The 16,973-nt window shown below is 25.3% G+C and overlaps 5 protein-coding genes across 12 annotated transcripts; 3 read left to right on the forward strand and 2 right to left on the reverse strand.

Annotated features, from left to right (window-relative positions):
- The first annotated feature begins 11 nt into the window (after window positions 1-11).
- On the forward strand, window positions 12-2,017 carry LOC124953729 (translation initiation factor eIF-2B subunit alpha). Of its 2 annotated transcripts, none has more exons than XM_047505541.1 (8): window positions 12-179; window positions 305-406; window positions 554-693; window positions 827-943; window positions 1,025-1,137; window positions 1,314-1,458; window positions 1,544-1,669; window positions 1,817-2,017. In XM_047505541.1, the coding sequence occupies exons 1-8, from the start codon at window positions 167-169 to the stop codon at window positions 1,964-1,966; spliced, it is 906 nt and encodes a 301-aa protein (XP_047361497.1). In that variant the 5' UTR covers window positions 12-166; the 3' UTR covers window positions 1,967-2,017. The 2 variants fall into 2 exon arrangements, with proteins under 2 accessions (XP_047361497.1, XP_047361498.1); XM_047505542.1 differs by having other exon boundaries at window positions 23-179; window positions 557-693.
- A 1,636-nt stretch (window positions 2,018-3,653) lies between these two features.
- On the reverse strand, window positions 3,654-8,790 carry LOC124953742 (tyrosine-protein kinase Fer). Of its 4 annotated transcripts, XM_047505570.1 has the most exons (15): window positions 8,227-8,790; window positions 7,962-8,135; window positions 7,773-7,869; window positions 7,485-7,680; window positions 7,165-7,302; window positions 6,866-7,075; window positions 6,573-6,756; window positions 6,038-6,208; window positions 5,338-5,571; window positions 5,050-5,226; window positions 4,742-4,955; window positions 4,505-4,657; window positions 4,286-4,408; window positions 4,067-4,189; window positions 3,655-3,986 (listed from the first exon to the last, which is right to left on the reverse strand). In XM_047505570.1, exons 1-15 carry the CDS (start codon window positions 8,461-8,463, stop codon window positions 3,844-3,846), a joined length of 2,574 nt encoding a protein of 857 aa, XP_047361526.1. In that variant the 5' UTR covers window positions 8,464-8,790; the 3' UTR covers window positions 3,655-3,843. The 4 variants fall into 4 exon arrangements, with proteins under 4 accessions (XP_047361528.1, XP_047361529.1, XP_047361526.1 ...); XM_047505571.1 differs by lacking the exon at window positions 6,038-6,208 and having other exon boundaries at window positions 8,227-8,789; XM_047505572.1 differs by lacking the exons at window positions 7,773-7,869; window positions 7,962-8,135; window positions 8,227-8,790 and adding an exon at window positions 7,359-7,395 and having other exon boundaries at window positions 3,654-3,986; window positions 7,485-7,589.
- Window positions 8,791-9,143: 353 nt separating this feature from the next.
- Window positions 9,144-9,883, forward strand: LOC124953595 (cytochrome c oxidase subunit NDUFA4). The gene is made up of 3 exons (XM_047505174.1): window positions 9,144-9,305; window positions 9,372-9,518; window positions 9,626-9,883. The coding sequence occupies exons 1-3, from the start codon at window positions 9,231-9,233 to the stop codon at window positions 9,677-9,679; spliced, it is 276 nt and encodes a 91-aa protein (XP_047361130.1). The 5' UTR covers window positions 9,144-9,230; the 3' UTR covers window positions 9,680-9,883.
- Window positions 9,884-10,369: 486 nt separating this feature from the next.
- LOC124953655 (phosphopantothenate--cysteine ligase) lies at window positions 10,370-13,081 on the forward strand. Of its 2 annotated transcripts, XM_047505356.1 has the most exons (7): window positions 10,370-10,462; window positions 10,526-10,703; window positions 10,787-10,917; window positions 11,000-11,097; window positions 11,274-11,488; window positions 11,577-11,759; window positions 11,847-13,081. In XM_047505356.1, exons 2-7 carry the CDS (start codon window positions 10,575-10,577, stop codon window positions 12,018-12,020), a joined length of 930 nt encoding a protein of 309 aa, XP_047361312.1. In that variant the 5' UTR covers window positions 10,370-10,462; window positions 10,526-10,574; the 3' UTR covers window positions 12,021-13,081. The 2 variants fall into 2 exon arrangements, with proteins under 2 accessions (XP_047361312.1, XP_047361311.1); XM_047505355.1 differs by having other exon boundaries at window positions 10,386-10,703.
- On the reverse strand, window positions 12,313-16,467 carry LOC124953654 (vacuolar protein sorting-associated protein 16 homolog). Of its 3 annotated transcripts, XM_047505354.1 has the most exons (17): window positions 16,439-16,461; window positions 16,289-16,360; window positions 16,003-16,189; window positions 15,768-15,896; window positions 15,522-15,666; window positions 15,321-15,448; window positions 15,057-15,232; window positions 14,587-14,959; window positions 14,389-14,516; window positions 14,163-14,307; window positions 13,871-14,005; window positions 13,634-13,795; window positions 13,391-13,540; window positions 13,083-13,324; window positions 12,846-12,942; window positions 12,667-12,770; window positions 12,313-12,518 (listed from the first exon to the last, which is right to left on the reverse strand). In XM_047505354.1, the coding sequence occupies exons 2-17, from the start codon at window positions 16,342-16,344 to the stop codon at window positions 12,380-12,382; spliced, it is 2,496 nt and encodes an 831-aa protein (XP_047361310.1). In that variant the 5' UTR covers window positions 16,345-16,360; window positions 16,439-16,461; the 3' UTR covers window positions 12,313-12,379. The 3 variants fall into 3 exon arrangements, 2 of the variants coding, with proteins under 2 accessions (XP_047361310.1, XP_047361309.1); XR_007102278.1 differs by having other exon boundaries at window positions 13,184-13,324; window positions 16,289-16,467; XM_047505353.1 differs by having other exon boundaries at window positions 16,289-16,467.
- Between the last annotated feature and the right edge of the window lie 506 nt (window positions 16,468-16,973).

The following is a 16,973-nucleotide window of genomic DNA, read 5'->3' on the forward strand; positions in this document are numbered from 1 at the left end:
TAAAAGTAACACCAGAAAGCATTAAAATCAACTCAAATGTTGAAAGATGTTTTCCAATATCTATTGTCTTTATTAACGAGTTAATAATAAAATTATAATACATTTGTAAATATTTTCGATACCAAATTTCTAAACAATTTCTAATAAATTATAAATAAAACAAAATATGGAGCAAACGGGTAACTTACTTTATAAGATATCATAATGAAAAATGTAAAAAATAATATGCAATATGCATAAAATTGTATATGTTATTTCACAATTTATTTAATAAAAAGCGATATATATTCACTTATTATTTTAGAAATCTGTGAATATTTTAATGGTATTATTAAAGATGAGAAGGATGTATCAGCTGGTATGGCTGCTATTCGAACTTTGCTAAAAGTCTTAGAACATTCTAAGTGTAAGTCACTTTCCATATGTGATTATAATTTTTGATGACAATATATATATTAATTGCATTAAGTATTTTCTTTTGAATGAATACATTAATTTATAAATTTTAGTTAATAAAATAATATCTATGAGTTTATTTATAAATTTCTGACAGCAGAGACAGTCCAAGAACTACGGTATTGTTTACAAAATGCAGTAGATGCAATGAGATCTACAGATAATCCTGTAACTGCTATTGCTTCTGGAAGCGAGTTGTTCCTTCGATTTATCACTTTAGCAACATTAGATACACCAGTAAGGATATTGATATAATAATCATATCTACAAGATAGTCTTTAACATGTAATTGAAGCAAAATGATATATTTTGATATGTGGTTATCTTCTTTTTATTGTTTAATATTATTTTAATCGTAATGTTTTTATAGTCATTTGCAGAATGCAAGGGAATTATGCTTCATAGAGGGAAAGTATTTTATGAAAAGTTAGTTGCTGCTCGAGGAAAGGTTGCAAAAGTAGCAGCACATTTCATCACTGATGGTTCTGTACGAATATCATACAATTGATCAGTTTTATTTGAGTTTGTTTACACTTCTGTTATTTTAGATAGAGTTTTTTGTTTTCAGAAAATACTCACTCATTCTAAATCTAGAGTTGTATTACAAGCAATGAAAGAAGCAGCGGCTAGTAATAAAATATTTGAAGTATATGTAACAACATCTTCTCCAGATGATAGTGGGTAATGAATTAATTTTTTTCTGTTTATATGTATCATAATTAATGTAAAAAATATATTTTATTAAATAATCTATATAATAATCTATATATAAGTAGAGAACTAAAGAAAGAAAAAGAAATAGATGTATATATATTTATAATATTTTTATAATATAACAATATTTTTCTTTTTTATAGAATTGAGATGTGTCAAAATTTAACACAAATGGGAGTTTCTTGTACATTAATATTAGATTCTGCAATGGGATATGTTATGGAACAAGTTGACATGGTAATGGTTGGAGCTGAAGGTGTTGCAGAAAGTGGTGGAGTTATAAACAAAGTATAAAGCAACATCATAATTTATGTTTGATCTTAATCAATTGTATAAAATATAATTTGAGCTTTCTATTATGTTATTATTTAAGGTTGGCACTTATACAATGGCAATGTGTGCTAAAGAAGTAAAAAAACCTTTTTATGTATTGACTGAAAGTTTTAAATTCTCAAGGATATATCCATTAAATCAAGTGGATCTTCCCGATGAATTTAAAGTATGTTATAAAGTATATATTGACTTTGTTATTATTTAACTCACAATGTTTAAAATATGAATAATTAATATTTTTATTTTTTGAATATATTTTGTTCTATTTGATAATATTAATAGTCAATTATATGTAAGTACTTCTATGTTGCAGTATACAGCAAGTACTTTACAAAAGGATCTCCGTAAAGAGCATCCACTAGTCGACTACACACCACCTCATTTTATTAGTCTTTTATTTACTGATTTAGGAATATTAACTCCTTCTGCTGTTAGTGATGAACTAATAAAACTGTATTTGTAACAATTATATATTTTATATTGAATAAAACATGGCATACATGAATTAATTTAATTTACTATAATTATAATTTTTATAATAAAAAAAAAAAGAATAAAAAAAATAAAATAAAACTGTAAATATCCTACATGTAACATAATCATATTGATGTAATACAAATTATATCTATATTTTTAACTATAAGAAATTTATAAAAAGAAAATAGAACATTTTGATATACTTGGAATATAAGATTAACAGTAAATCTTTTTAATAAATCTATATAATTATTTGCATAAACAATATGCAATGGAAATAAAAATTATCATAATAATATATATACATAATGTGAACACTAACGTTTCTTGAGATTATCATTTTTGTATCGATTTATATATTCATTAGAAACTAAAAGATAAACCCACATATGTAATAGTTATAATATTACAATTTCAAGAATGGTATCATTTTTGTATACCATATTAAAATACTATAATATTACAATCTGCTTTACAACAAAGTAAATACTTATACATCATACAAAGTTTAAAGAAAATTAATTTTACTTATTTACTTCTGCACACTTTATATACATATGATAAAATCTGTACAGATAATTCCTGGTTTTAAGAAATTTTTTTAAATGATATAATGTAATTAAAATTTATCTGTTATTTTACATTATTGATGTTATTAATGGAAAATAGAAATTTTTTTTTAAATGAGAACTATCTGTAACATACATACAATAAATATTGCACACTTAAAATTAAAACATTATCAAGCTCATTTATAACAACTTAAAATTCTTTTCAATAAATTTTGATAGTAAGTAAAAACTAATTGTGCACATATTAAATGGTGTCTAAATTAAATAAAAGTTTCTTTAAAATTGAATATATATATTTTAATACTGCTATTGAAATACTTCGTCCAGCAAGTATTGTTTAACACTTTAACTTTTTATAAACAAAGGTAAAATAATAATTTTTATATATACAAGTAGTTCTTTTTAAATGTGATTTTACAATAGAAATACAAAATGTGTTTCTTTAATTATTTTATATAAATAAAAAAAAATCTTTTACAAGTATTATGAATCAAGTTTATCCCACATTTATAAGGACAATTTTGGTTAATATTGTTTATATATATATATATATATATATAAAACTAATAAAATATGTATATATATATATATATATAATTATATAATATGTATTGCTATCTTATATATATCTAAGAATATATTTCATAAGTAAAGATAAAGATCATCCTCAAGACATTTTGTTTTTAAAAGTTATTTTTATAAATATGGATATAAACTGAGAAAAAATCGATTGAAATTTGAGCTTAATGGATTAATAAAGAGATAATACATTCAAATTGTATAAAAATGTAGCATGGACGGAGACTTGTAATAATTTATAAAACGTAGTAATGAAATTTTTGATATCTCATGCTGAGTAAATAAAATAAAAATGTGATAACGTAGCTAAAAAATTAATGACATGATCATTATCATTGATTGTAATCATTTAAAAATCAGAGACTAATTGTAAATTAAAATAATATCTAGTTGTCTGCAGCACCTATATTTTTCAAAATTATCAATTAAGTATTGATTGAAAATGTAATATCTTTTATAAAATAAAATATAAAATATTTCTTATTTTAACTATAAAAATATTATTTTTACAAATAAAAAATATTATAGATTAAATATTAATTTCTCAAATATTTTACTCCTGATAAATAGGTTACTTCTAATGTGTTGATACTAAAAAAATACGATAGATAAAAATTTACAATTGTTTTTAGATATTACAAGAATTTTTCTGTTTTAACTATTTTTCTGTAAATATCAAAAAAATATGTGTATTTGTGCTACTGATTATTATTTATAAATAAGCTTGTGATAATGTTTCAACAACTGTATATATCTGATCAAAATGTGGTCGTTTTTCTGGTTCATATTCCCAGCAACGTAACATTAATCGATATATTTCATCCGGAGTATTTTCTGGTGCTGGCATGCGATATCCTATATGACGAATATATATTTGAACTATTTATCTAAGTTCAGTAAGTATTACTAGACTAGTAAATTATTTGATTAATTACCTGCGTCTATTTTTTCACGTGCCTGAGAATTTGACATACCACTATATGGATTCCCACCTTTAGAAAATATCTCCCACATAAGAACACCATAACTCCAAACATCACAAAGGGAAGTGTATTTACCTAATAATAATAATTTCAAGAACAATTGTATTTTAATAAATGTATAAATTATCCACAAATTATTTTACATGTGCAAACACACACGCGTACACTTACCAAAATTAAGAGCCTCTGGTGCAGTCCATTTAATAGGAATTTGTTTCATTCCATCTGATACAATATATTCTTCTTCTTCTCTTGACATTCCAAAATCTGAAATTTTTACTATTGACTCGTAACCTAAAATGTTATATTATTAAAATATATTATTTATTGAAATATTTATTCTTTAAAGTCAACATTCTATGAAGTTTTTTATAATATCTGTTTATTTACCTACGAGACAGTTTCGAGCTGCTAAGTCCCTATGTATGCAATACTTCGATTCTAAATAACGCATACCTGCAGCTGCATCCTTACACATTCGTAGTTGTTCTCGTTGAGTAATAGAACTAGCATTTTTTCGTAAATATGTTAACAATGAACCACCTGACACATGGAGGTATAAAAAAGTACTAATATTTATTTTCATTACCATATAAAAACGAATAGTTTTTAAAAATAAATATTTACCTGGAACCAATTCCATTACTATCATAATTGGTTGTTTTTGAACACAAATACCAATAAGTTTTACTATATTTGGATGATCATACTGTTTCAAAATTCTACCTTCCTGCAAGAACTTTCTTTTCTGTTCATCAGGTAATGTTACTTTACAAGTTTTTACAGCTACTTCAGTCTTGCATGTTTTAAGCTGTGCCTTGTATACATCTCCAAAATTACCCTATAATAATTTTTATTCTGTAGTCTCTTTATGGTATTATTTTTAAGATATATCTGATATGTGTATTAAATTACAAGAAAATTTAATTACTTACTCGACCTATTTTTTCAAGAAGAATTACATCATCATTATTGAGCTCCCATCGTTCACGTAATATTGGTGTTTTAAGAATAGCCCCAGAACGACTAGTCACAGGCAGACCAGACTTCCATTGATGCCTAATTAATTCTTGTATTGATGGGAATGTTGGACCCTCAAATCTATAATGTCCCTAAAATTTGATTCATTTTTAATAAATAAATAAATAAATTTTATATTTGTAATATGATGAAATATTTTGCATATTTAATATAAATTAATAAACTTATGTTAAAATACTAACTTCCTGCGTAGTTTGTACAATGAAATGTTTGTGACCATCCCAACAAACGGATAAAACTATTTGACATTCGTCATTTCTTGTTGTTTCACGCACTAAAAAATCTCCTTCATTAACAAGTAATCTTACTACTTCTTCTCTTGGTAGAACACCATGAAACCATTCTTCTTCCATTAAATCTCCATTTCCGTTTCCTTTCTGATTATTGGTCAAATGCGAGACATAACGTAATGGTACCTGGATCAGACATGTGTTTCCAATAATTCTTTATTACATGAAAAAATAAAAACAAAATTAACTAATCAGTTATTTTTCTTTTTTTTTCTTTTTCTTTTTCTTTTTCTTTTTTGTTTTCATATATAACTGCGAGATGTTCTATGTGTGTTCAAATTCTGGACTATTAGTAAAAATTCTATGCTTCAAATAAATACATATAATACCAACATGCTTAATATAACAAAGTTTAATTTTTCATATTTTAATTAGATTTATTAGTGCTAAAATAGCATTTGGTTATATCTTGAAAAATATAAAAATTTGTTTAAATGTATAAAAGGACTAAAAAACAGTTAGTATTAACAGATGTGCTGTATGGATAATCATATAACTAATTAACTTCAACTTAACACATATATTAAAGCATATAAATGTACAGAATGTGCTTGCATGCACACACCACACAAATAAAATATACAACACATACAACTGGGGGAACACTGTCTGCTTTTGTTGTAACACCTTCACTACTGGCCCTAATTAATCCATTTTTCGAATCACTTATTGATGGCAAAGACTTGAAAGGTGACTTTATTATCGTCAGAAAGCGTTGATTTCTTCTTAGTGTAAACAAACCATTATCTGCAACTGTGCTTTTCTGCAAGTGTAGTAGAGCTAACTAAACTTATTTTATGGAACTAAGAACATATATCTAAAATTCGTGTATATGTAAGATTTATTTTTTTATTACACTTGGATTCATTTTTAAATATATATATGTACATATATATCTACACTTGATTACATGATTATACATATGTGCATGTATGTATGCTATAAATATCTGATATTAAATATTTTACATTGAACATTTTATTATGGAATAAATTTGTAGAGATCATGAATTAATAGACCAGTTCTGTATTGCAGTGCTAAGTAAATATGTTTAAAGTAAAATAGAAATATGATACTTTTTTCTTTAGAGATTATACACAAATGTATATGAAATATAAAAAGCCTACCTTATTTATTGTTGGAGGATCGGTGTATGAGCCTTCCATAGAGAGATCACATCCTGAAGGCAATTCCTCACATCCCAATTCATTAAGAGCAGCTCTAATAACATCAACTTGTTTTTGTAATTTCTTTTCTTGACAACGTAGTCTCAATTCTTCCCTTTCATTAGAATAGTCTAAGGCAGAAATCCTAATGAAACAAGAAAGAATTCTTTAAAATAACAATAATATAAAAAGAATGACAATTTCATTGATTAATTAATTTAAATAATTAGTTTATAACAAACTTATGATCTTACTTAGAATCACTATTATTTTCAGGAGAAAATTGTGGATTCTGGCGATTCTGTTGTGTTGCTTTAAGAGAAGTTTCCAGTTCTGTAAGTCTACTTCTTAACCAATCAATGGTTAAATTATCCACAGTCAATTTGTTGGGTAGTAATTTTCCTGAAGTATCATCTACAAGGTTCTCGTCAAACGTGAATCTTATCGGTGACACTGCTCTAGTTCTATATCGATGTTATATTATTTATTATCACAATATAATTTGTATATAATAAATTCAAAAAAAAAAAAAAAAAAAAAATTTATAACCTACTTATGTTTTCCTATGAAATCTCTATATTCTTCAATTGGTTTTACTGTATCAACTGCGTTTTGCATTCTTGCATGTATTTCTAAAAATTTATCTGTAGTAAAATCTGAATATTTTACTATGTCATGAAGTATACCTTTCCTGCAAAGATAAAGTAGAAATAACTCTGAAGAACAATATGTACTCTTATCAATTACCATCGTATTTATTATATTTTACTCTGATCAATCCAAGCTGCTTGCAAATAAAATTTTTTTTCTATATTTCATATATTACTAATTACTATCTAAAAATCTAAATTTTATATAAAGAACTTGTCTTACCATGATGTAATAAATTCTTGGTGTATAGCTTGTTGTCGACGAAGTAAACTAGGTAAATAGCAAGTTCTTAAATCGTGTTCACATTCTGTTACAGCACCCAAAAGTAATACATATTCATTGTGCGTTAAATGTAACTTTCTACAAGCTTTTTGGTATTTTTCTCTTACTTCATCTAACTTTCTACCTCCACGGCCAGCTAAAATCAATGATAATTTTATCAATTAAAAGAGGGAAAATGAATATATTTTAAATAAAATTATAGAAAAAATTATAATATGAAATACTAACATTTTATATAATGTTCTTCAAATCTAGATCTCATCAATTTATAGACCTCCAAATTTTTTTGATATTCCATTTTCTTTCTGACTACATCATCTGTCAGCTAAAAAAAAAAACCATGCTTTTTTAGACTAAGTAAATATATGTATATAATTTAATATAAAATAATAATCCATAATATTAGATATAACTTACTTGTTGAAATTGATTAATCAACCAAGCTTGTTCTTCTTGGTAAACTTTTCTAGCTCTTCTTCTTTCAGAATATAAAACGCTAATGCGTTCTATAACAATACTTTCAATAGAATCTGCTTGCTGTTTAATTAATTTAGCTGTTTGATCTATTGAATCCATAATATCTTTCCAACTCTGTGACGTAACATATATAACAATTATAAAAAAAATAGTTGACATAAATTTCCTAATGAATGTAATGATTGATAGATGTAATAAGGCATACCTGAGCAATCAAACTGCCTACAAGATCTTCGCTTCGCTCTATTTTTTTACCCTGTAGAGTTAAAGAAGAAATAGTTGCAGCATATTCACGATCAGATTTAACTTTCGTTGTCAAGCATCGCCGCATTGTTTCCAAAAGCTTGATTTCAGCATCCTGTCGTCCAAGTAAAGCTTCGTGCGATGCCTGCCCTTGCAGGCTCGTTGAAAAGCCCATTTCCTTGTTCGATAACCAAACCATACATATATATCGACCGCAATTTTTAAAATACCGTATTCTTACTGATAATTCATCTCCACTTCAATCTGTTGTCTTGACATTGACGACACAGAAGTAAAACGAATGAATTTTAATCAAGAAATTCAATATGTAGAACATTTCAAATTACTCGTTTATTACTCAACTCGATTTAATTATATTTTCATACTCGTACATGGTTGAGATCAACATTTATATTTATACAGACCCGAAATTATAAAAATTAACTTTTACGGGCGGAATACCGCCGTGGGATATTCGCAATAATAGATATTTGGCATTGTCTAGATTTTCTTCAAAAAAATTTCTAATCCAAAGCAATGTAGCCAACAAAAGAATATAAGATATCCTCAGTGATATTTATAAAAATTCGCCATTAATTATTTATACAAAAAAAAAAAAATACGAAATTTATGTAAAGAAATTAAAAAATAAATAAATATTGTTTATTTTTTCTCAATTAATATGTAAATACTATCAAATCACAAATATATGTGTTCAATATAAAAATATATTTATAGTAAAAAAGAGTGCCTTTTACAGATAGAAATTTTAATTCGACCTTACGAATATTCTATTGGTTAATATGTCGATAAAGTAGGATCTAACCAATTCTTCAATGATGTAAGACTTTAATGAAAATCTAGATACAAATGTGTACATCTATTATATATTTTCTTAATGTAAGGTATCTTCAATCGTTCAAGGAGCTAAGACATTTCAGTTGAGGAGATTTCTCTATTGAAATCATGGGAGATAGTAATGCGAACAAAGGCCCTATACTCGGTGGTCTTACTTTGTCTTCTTTAAAAAAAAATTATCCTGTAAGTATTAATATTTTTAAAGATTCTTTAACATGAATAATAATATGATGTAATATTTCATTACAGCTGATACCATTGTTCGTGGCTGTCGTAGTAGGTGTCGCAGGAGCTACATTTTATACATGTCGTTTAGCCTTTCGTAATCCTGATGTTACGTGGTCTTTAAAGAAAAATCCCGAGCCATGGCAAGAATATCGCGATAAACAATACAAAGTACGTGAACATTCGAATGACGATGTTCATTGATTATATATGATTTCGATTATACTATCGAATTAAAAATAACAGTTATATTTATATTGCTGTTCATTTATTTTCAGTTCTACTCTACAGTGAATTATGACGAATATGCCAGCAAAGCACCTAAGTTCTAAATAATTTATTATGTAGTATTGCTTTAGATATAACAATAGAAACTGAAGAAACTTCCCATATAACTTCATGTACTATCACAACTATGTATAAAACTCAATTGTAATATACATATATATATATATAAGTCTGTTAATATTTATATTATTACATCTATTCAAAATAATGTATAAAATTTTCCCAATAAAAGGCTAGTTTAGCATTTAGTTATAATTAAGTTTCCTTTTAATAATATGTATTAAATAGAGATGAATAGTTAAAAAGCTGGATGATTTTTAAATAAAAAAAAAAATACTACAATAAATAATGTGTATTTTTATATTATATCTATGCTACTTCACTTTTTATTCAAATTAGAATATAAAATTAATATTGAATTACTTATAGAAATTTATTTTCTTAAAAATCATAATTATTTGTATGAAGTGAAAATGTTTAGAAATATAATAATTATAAATGCATATTTAACGTAAAAGTTATGTCTTTTTATTTATTATAAAAGTTAATCTTATATTTTCATTAAAAGAATAATAAATATTATCAAATTTTTTATAATAATAAATAAATAAAATTTTAATCGAAGATAAAATTATCAATATAAATTTCTAAAGCTTAAACAAACATTCTTTCTTCATGATCGATTGAACATTAGATAAATTAAAGGTGCATATATCTATCATATTCAATGTAGTTTCGTCACTAACACATTATTGATAGTAAAGTTATGAAGTGATGACATCATACATATGTCTAGTGATAAAATTTAGACATTTTAAGAAAAACAGGTTAAGTTTTTTTATTGCGCAATCGATTGAATGTACACGCCATTAATTTCTTCATTTTTATAGCCTAATATATATATAAAGATATTTTTAAGTGAAAATTTATCAAATTACTATGACTTCGACATGGGAAGAGTTTTTTGCTAAACATCCACCACCACAAGATCTAACTCAAACCGAAAGTCTTTTAAAAAGCTTTACTGACAGACATTTAAAAGAAAATAATAAAGTAGTATTAATAACGGTAAATATTTATTAAAAGTACAAATTTACTTATATATTGTAAAGTAATTGTTTTTAATATAATTGCAATAATTGATATTGTAGAGTGGCGGTACAATGATTCCATTAGAACATAACACTGTTAGATTTGTTGATAATTTTAGTGCTGGATTCAGAGGATCAGCATCAGCTGAATATTTTTTGGAAAATGGTTATGCTGTAATATTTATGTACAGGTCAGAAAATTAGAAATTATAAAAAATATATATTCATCTGATAAATGTATGTTGCATTAAGATATATTAATATTTATTACAGGCTCAAATCATTAGAACCATTTACAAGACATTTTATAGGACACAAGATTTTAGATATGCTCAATATAACAGAAGATACGGATAAATGTATTGTTACAGGTATAACGTTTTATTATAAGTCTTATTCATTTACATTATATTCCCATTCTTTTTTTTTTATTTTCTTAATACAATAGAAATGTAATATTAAAATTAAATTTGTTATAATTTGTTATAAATTGTATTAATTCTTGTCATAATAATTATCTTAAAATTTGTATTATTTATTTTTACAGTTGCACCTGAACATACAGAAAAAGTTGCAGTAGTTTTACGAAAATATAAAGAAACACTACAACAGAACAAATTAATACAAATTAGTTTTAATACTTTGACTGAGTATCTTTGGCTACTTAGAACTGCTTGTCAAGCATTATCTTGTTTAAAAGATAAAGCTCTTTTATACTTAGCTGCAGCTGTTTCTGATTTTTATGTACCATTTGATGAAATGGTATGTATGAAATAGTTTAATTCTTTTATCTTCAAATAAAATTAAATAATCATTTTTTCTATTTATTATAACATTAAATTGATTTCAGTCAGTACATAAAATATCTTCTAATGGTCCACCAACAATATCACTTCAACTAGTACCAAAAATGTTGAAACCTTTAGTTAATCTATGGGTACCACAAGCCTTTGTAATTTCATTTAAGTTAGAAACAGATCAAAATGTTTTGGTTTCAAAAGCAAGGACTGCTTTAAATAAGTACAAACACAATGTACATATTTTTTAATTTCTAAATAATATTTATTTATATCTGTATATCTGTAAATATTTTTCTCTCAATATATATTTTTTGTTACAGCTTGTAGTTGCTAATATGTTACAGACTCGAAAACAACAAGTAATTATTGTCAGTAAAGAAAATGATTATGTTTTATCATTAACAAATGAACAATTGGAGAAAGGTGAAGAAATTGAAAAATTCATAGTTGCTGACATAATTCTAAAGCATAAGAATTTTTCAAAGGTCAGATAATGTATCCTATTACTCAAGGTATAGGTATATTTTTATAACATGATTTTTTAAATAAACATTACTATTTTTTTATTGTATTACTATCGTTAATAAGAATATTATTAGTAAATATTAGTTGTTTATTGCACAACTAGGGAAAAACGTAATTGGATACAGTATCCAATTATAGCACTTTTTTGTATAAATTACAAATTAATTTAGTGAAAAACTAAATATAATATAATAAATTGTTGTTTAAAGTATTTACAATTATATTTAAATATAAATATAAATATAAGTTATAAGTAATATGTTTTCAGTCAGATAAACTTTTATATATAATAAAGTATATTACATAGTTTTCGCACAGATAGTATTCATTAATTTTTTATACTTGTAATAAGCATATTGATTTTATCTATTAATTTTTTGTCCGACGGTCCACATTGTGCTAATACAAACGTTAGAGCAGAAACATCTTTTTGCTCTGCTGCTGTTTGGGCTGCTTCATTCAACATTCTGTATAAATTATAATATATTTAACTTCTGTAGAATTATTTAAAACGAATCAACTTTATCATATTGTTATGTTATAGCTAATTTCTTACATATTATTTTTACATAATAAATGAATAAAAATATAAAATGTCTATTAAAGCATACTTACTTCAATTTAACAAGATATTTTACTTTTAATTCTTCTTGCACTCTTGGCAAATATATTTTTCCTTCTTGTTCTTGATTATATTTTAAGCACTGATCAATAAATGGCTGAGAAAAAATTTATCAAGTTATATATAAAATATTCAAAATGTTAAGCAAATTTATTGTTAATGTTTTTACTACCTCGTAACCGATTGGAGATTTTTTACTTTTTGACAATTTTTCTAATTCATTCCAAAGACCTTTTTCTGCAAGACACTGAATTCGTAACCACCAATATCTGTAAAGTTCAACAATTCATTTATATGAATTCATTATCAACTTATATAAATTTATTTTTAATTTGATTATTTCTGATTTTTCTTTAATAAAAATATGTAAATTTTTTCATATATTTTAGAATATAAATATAGACTATACCTGCGTTCAGGTATTCGATATTCTGATTTTAATTTATCTGCAAGCTTCAATTCATTTTGAAGTAATAATATTTTGACTGTGTCATGAAGAGATTTTCCTACCATTGTTTTATGTAATGTTTCTTCTAAAGATCTTTGATAACGTAATAATTTAATTTGTTCTTCTGTCAAAGCAGCATTTGTATCATTACGAGCTAATTTAAAATTTTCTTGTGCTGATTGAAGCAATGTATCTCGTGCACTCTATATAATAAATAAATGAAATTATTTAACATCATCATAATATTAAAATGTATATTTCATACGGACCTTTTGTTGATAACTTTCTGTAATAAACCATATTGCTTGCGAATGAAAATCATCATATTGATTATAAATATCTCGTAATGTTTCTCGATTATGATTTTGGCAATATTTTATATATAATGCCATTGCTAAAGGACAATGCATTATAGACATCTATAATGGGTAATAAAAATAATGCATATTTTATCAAATATTATGCAATGATATCTTATATACTATTGCTATATTAGAAGAATTTTCACTTACTTGAAAATCTCCAAGTGTCATATTTTCTCGAAGATGAAGTATAACAGTGTAAACGAGATCAGTATTACCACTTTCGACAGCTTTATGTAATGCAGCTCGTTCTTCACCAAGTGTAAGTAACAAAGGTACTTGTAATTGAGCACGTGGTTCATAATCTATCAACTATTAAATATTGAATAAGTTCATAATTATTTGATTGGAAAAATATGTAATTTTCATAAAACAAAATCAATTTACTTTAATAGCTAATTGCTTTCTACCACAATCTGCTGCCCTTTTTGCAATTTCACTATATGATACACCAGGAGCATATCCTAATTTATCAGCTATTTCTTCTGCTATTTGTTCTTTGTCTAATCGAGTTTGTTTGACCTAAAAGTATGCCAAAAACTTTTATTATCGAATAATATAATGATTTCATTTATATTTCTTATTATATAATGTAAAATATATATTACTGTGATTGGAGAAAAATATTTGTATGCAAAATATACGATAATACACATATACACACAAAATAGAAATTTACCTTATAACAAGCCCAGTGTGCTAAAATTCTACTTTCTCCATCTATTTCAGGAAGTTGAAGATGACGTGCTATTTGTATGCTTAAATAATAATGCCTTCTTGCTACTAATCGATCCAATAACACTTGGCTCGTTAAAATATTAAGTCTGTTATAGTTAAGGAAAATACAAAAATAGATTTCAACTGATTAATTTTTGATCATCGCAACAAAAATTACTAAAGGATACTGTATACATGTTAATGGTATTCCAATTGATGGATGTCTTACTGCATTAAGTACCCTCAATGTTCTGCACATACTAACATAATTATCAGGATTCATTGTTCTACTAAATCCTTTACCAAATTTAGCTGCCTAAAATATATTTCTTAATTATATAAAAGTATTTAAAAGGATATTAGTAATATAATTACATAACTCTTACCCTTATTAATAATTTTTGCGTTTGAAAATCAAATTCATGACTCGCTCCATCAATGCAAGCTATTATAGCCGCGTCTAATTTATCTTTAACTAAATCAATGTAGCTATCAGCTTTATGACTTTTCTTTTGAAATTGCTTAGATGCCTCCAACAAATATGATGCAGGATCTGTCGAATTTATTCTAAATATTTTTAGTACAACATTTGGAACTTTTTGTATCATTTCATGAGAGGAGTTTGATAAAACACGTACTCCATCAATTTCTGGAATAAGATATACTGGTCCATCATAAGTATAAACTATAGTTTCAGCTGATCTTCCTACAACCATTACTGTACTATTCCAACTACAAATTACAGCTTCTGTTCCACACCTGTAATATTACTGTAAGTTAATATTATTTATATTTAATACATCAGTATTTTAATATTTAAATATTTTATTATAATAAGAATATATAATATATGTACCATGCTATGCAAGATAATGGTTCAGTCATGTGTGTAGCGCACTCACAGTATTTTTCTTTAAAATCAAATGAACCAATATATAAATGACCAGTGTCTGCATAAAGAGCAATATGACGATTATTCGGAGATACAGCCATTGCATATACATTATTTATTTTATTATTAAACAAATTACTCTAAAAAATAACATATTATATTACAATAAAGCAAATTATATTACATTAATTTTCTTCGAATATTTCTTTAAAATCAAACAAAACTTACAAATGGTATTGATGTAGTATTTGTGTAAGGTTGATGCATAAAAAATATACCATCTCCATTTGAGAAAATAATTTGAGTTTCTCTGTCATAATGCACTACAAGCCAAAAATCAATGGAGCCACCAATCCCTAAAAGTTTATACACAATAGATAAATATGTAGAAGTTCTTCTACATTATATATTAGAAACAATTTAACTTACGTGGTATATTAGAAATTCGTCTAATTTTTGGTTCTGATGTATTAGTTACCAAAAAAATTCGATATGCAGATGTTAAAACAGCAACTCCTGTACCAACAGGAGTTGTAAAAAATTTAGCTTCTATAACCTTGGTATCTTTTGCTTCCTTAAAGAAAACAAAAAAATAAACAAACAGTAAAATAATCTTGACAATAATGATCTATTATTAATGTTTATTATTATTATTATTAATGTTATGTAACACACATTTCCCATGCCAAAAGTATGTTGATATGTCCCAAACATGTCATAAATAAGAACCATGCCATCATCTTGGACACAAAGTAATTCTTCTTGTTGAGACCAACCCAAAAGAACTAATCGTCCACTGTTCCACTTAAAAATTGTAATGAAAAATTATTTTTATAAAATGTAATTATGATTTGGAACAATACATAATATGTTTACATGTATCAATTAATGATTAACTATTTTAATTTACCTGAAACTTGGCTGTTAATTTTCCTGCCGAAGTATAAATCAATATGACAGGTTTATTGGTTCCTTGAATCTTAACTAATTTTTTAGGATGTCTGGTAATTGCTAAAGAACCTCCGTAAGGAGCTGCTGCTATTAAATTGGTATTGCTGACTTCGTTTTGGAAAGTAAGTGGATATAGTTCAAATTTTCTAAAATAAAGAATTATATTTTTTATTATATTTTTTATTGTTGCATAAAATTTGTATGTTATCCTTAGAAAATATGTATTGGATATATTATTAAATTACCGAAAGTATATGTCACGTCCTAAAGGAAACCAATCCGCAGTTATCATCGCAGACATTTTTCTAAATGTTTTACTTTAAAAATATAAGTAAAAATATATTAATATATACAATTCTAGTCGTTACAGTAATTATACATTGAGGTTAAATTACGTTTATCCTCTGTTTGACAGGTCACGTATAAAGACTAATAGTTCATCGATATTAATTATCAACATGAATGTGTTATGTACCAATCAGAGCAGTTCTTCTCATAAACTTCAATATATCTCTACGTTCATTGGATGATTTTATATCTCGAGAAACAGTGTCATCTGTAGATAGTTTTAGTAACTCATATTTGAAATTTAGAAGCTATCCGTCAATATGATTGGATAAATTCAAAATATATTACGACGTTCGATAGTTTAAGACACGATTTACATAAATATCTAAATTCAATTTAAAAAGGATTACAAGAAAATATTAATAAAGAAATCAAACTTATTTTATATTGATTAATCATCATATTTTTCATTATTCTTACAGTTATTGAAAAAGGTGCTATAGTTGTTATAATAATGATGTCAAATTAACCTAATATAATATAACAAGTAAATATAAAATATCAAGGTCTATATTGTTTTAATTAGCGTTTCACCACGATATCATGCATATCAATAGGAATGAAAATACCTTAGAGGTTATT

The sequence above is a fragment of the Vespa velutina genome, chromosome 13 (genome assembly GCF_912470025.1).
Source record: "Vespa velutina chromosome 13, iVesVel2.1, whole genome shotgun sequence".
Taxonomy (NCBI): Eukaryota; Metazoa; Arthropoda; class Insecta; order Hymenoptera; family Vespidae; genus Vespa; species Vespa velutina.

What these genes read in the sequence shown, in the direction of transcription:
- LOC124953729 (XM_047505541.1), top strand. An exon ending in TAGCAACATTAGATACACCA is followed by an intron (nt 694 to 826) that starts GTAAGGATATTG and finishes ATGTTTTTATAG; the next exon opens with TCATTTGCAGAATGCAAGGG. An exon ending in ATTTCATCACTGATGGTTCT is followed by an intron (nt 944 to 1,024) that starts GTACGAATATCA and finishes TTTTGTTTTCAG; the next exon opens with AAAATACTCACTCATTCTAA.
- LOC124953742 (XM_047505570.1), bottom strand. Translation starts at nt 8,463, where the DNA reads ATGGTTTGGTTATCGAACAAGGAAATGGGCTTTTCAACGAGCCTGCAA. An exon ending in TAGGCAGTTTGATTGCTCAG is followed by an intron (nt 8,136 to 8,226) that starts GTATGCCTTATT and finishes GTTACGTCACAG; the next exon opens with AGTTGGAAAGATATTATGGA. An exon ending in TGATTAATCAATTTCAACAA is followed by an intron (nt 7,870 to 7,961) that starts GTAAGTTATATC and finishes TTTTTTTTTTAG; the next exon opens with CTGACAGATGATGTAGTCAG.
- LOC124953595 (XM_047505174.1), top strand. Translation starts at nt 9,231, where the DNA reads ATGGGAGATAGTAATGCGAACAAAGGCCCTATACTCGGTGGTCTTACT. An exon ending in CTTTAAAAAAAAATTATCCT is followed by an intron (nt 9,306 to 9,371) that starts GTAAGTATTAAT and finishes ATTTCATTACAG; the next exon opens with CTGATACCATTGTTCGTGGC. An exon ending in ATCGCGATAAACAATACAAA is followed by an intron (nt 9,519 to 9,625) that starts GTACGTGAACAT and finishes ATTTATTTTCAG; the next exon opens with TTCTACTCTACAGTGAATTA.
- LOC124953655 (XM_047505356.1), top strand. Translation starts at nt 10,575, where the DNA reads ATGACTTCGACATGGGAAGAGTTTTTTGCTAAACATCCACCACCACAA. An exon ending in ATAAAGTAGTATTAATAACG is followed by an intron (nt 10,704 to 10,786) that starts GTAAATATTTAT and finishes TTGATATTGTAG; the next exon opens with AGTGGCGGTACAATGATTCC. An exon ending in TAAATAAGTACAAACACAAT is followed by an intron (nt 11,760 to 11,846) that starts GTACATATTTTT and finishes TTTTTGTTACAG; the next exon opens with CTTGTAGTTGCTAATATGTT.
- LOC124953654 (XM_047505353.1), bottom strand. Translation starts at nt 16,344, where the DNA reads ATGTCTGCGATGATAACTGCGGATTGGTTTCCTTTAGGACGTGACATA. An exon ending in ATACTACATCAATACCATTT is followed by an intron (nt 15,233 to 15,320) that starts GTAAGTTTTGTT and finishes GTTATTTTTTAG; the next exon opens with AGTAATTTGTTTAATAATAA. An exon ending in TGACACTTGGAGATTTTCAA is followed by an intron (nt 13,541 to 13,633) that starts GTAAGTGAAAAT and finishes TACCCATTATAG; the next exon opens with ATGTCTATAATGCATTGTCC.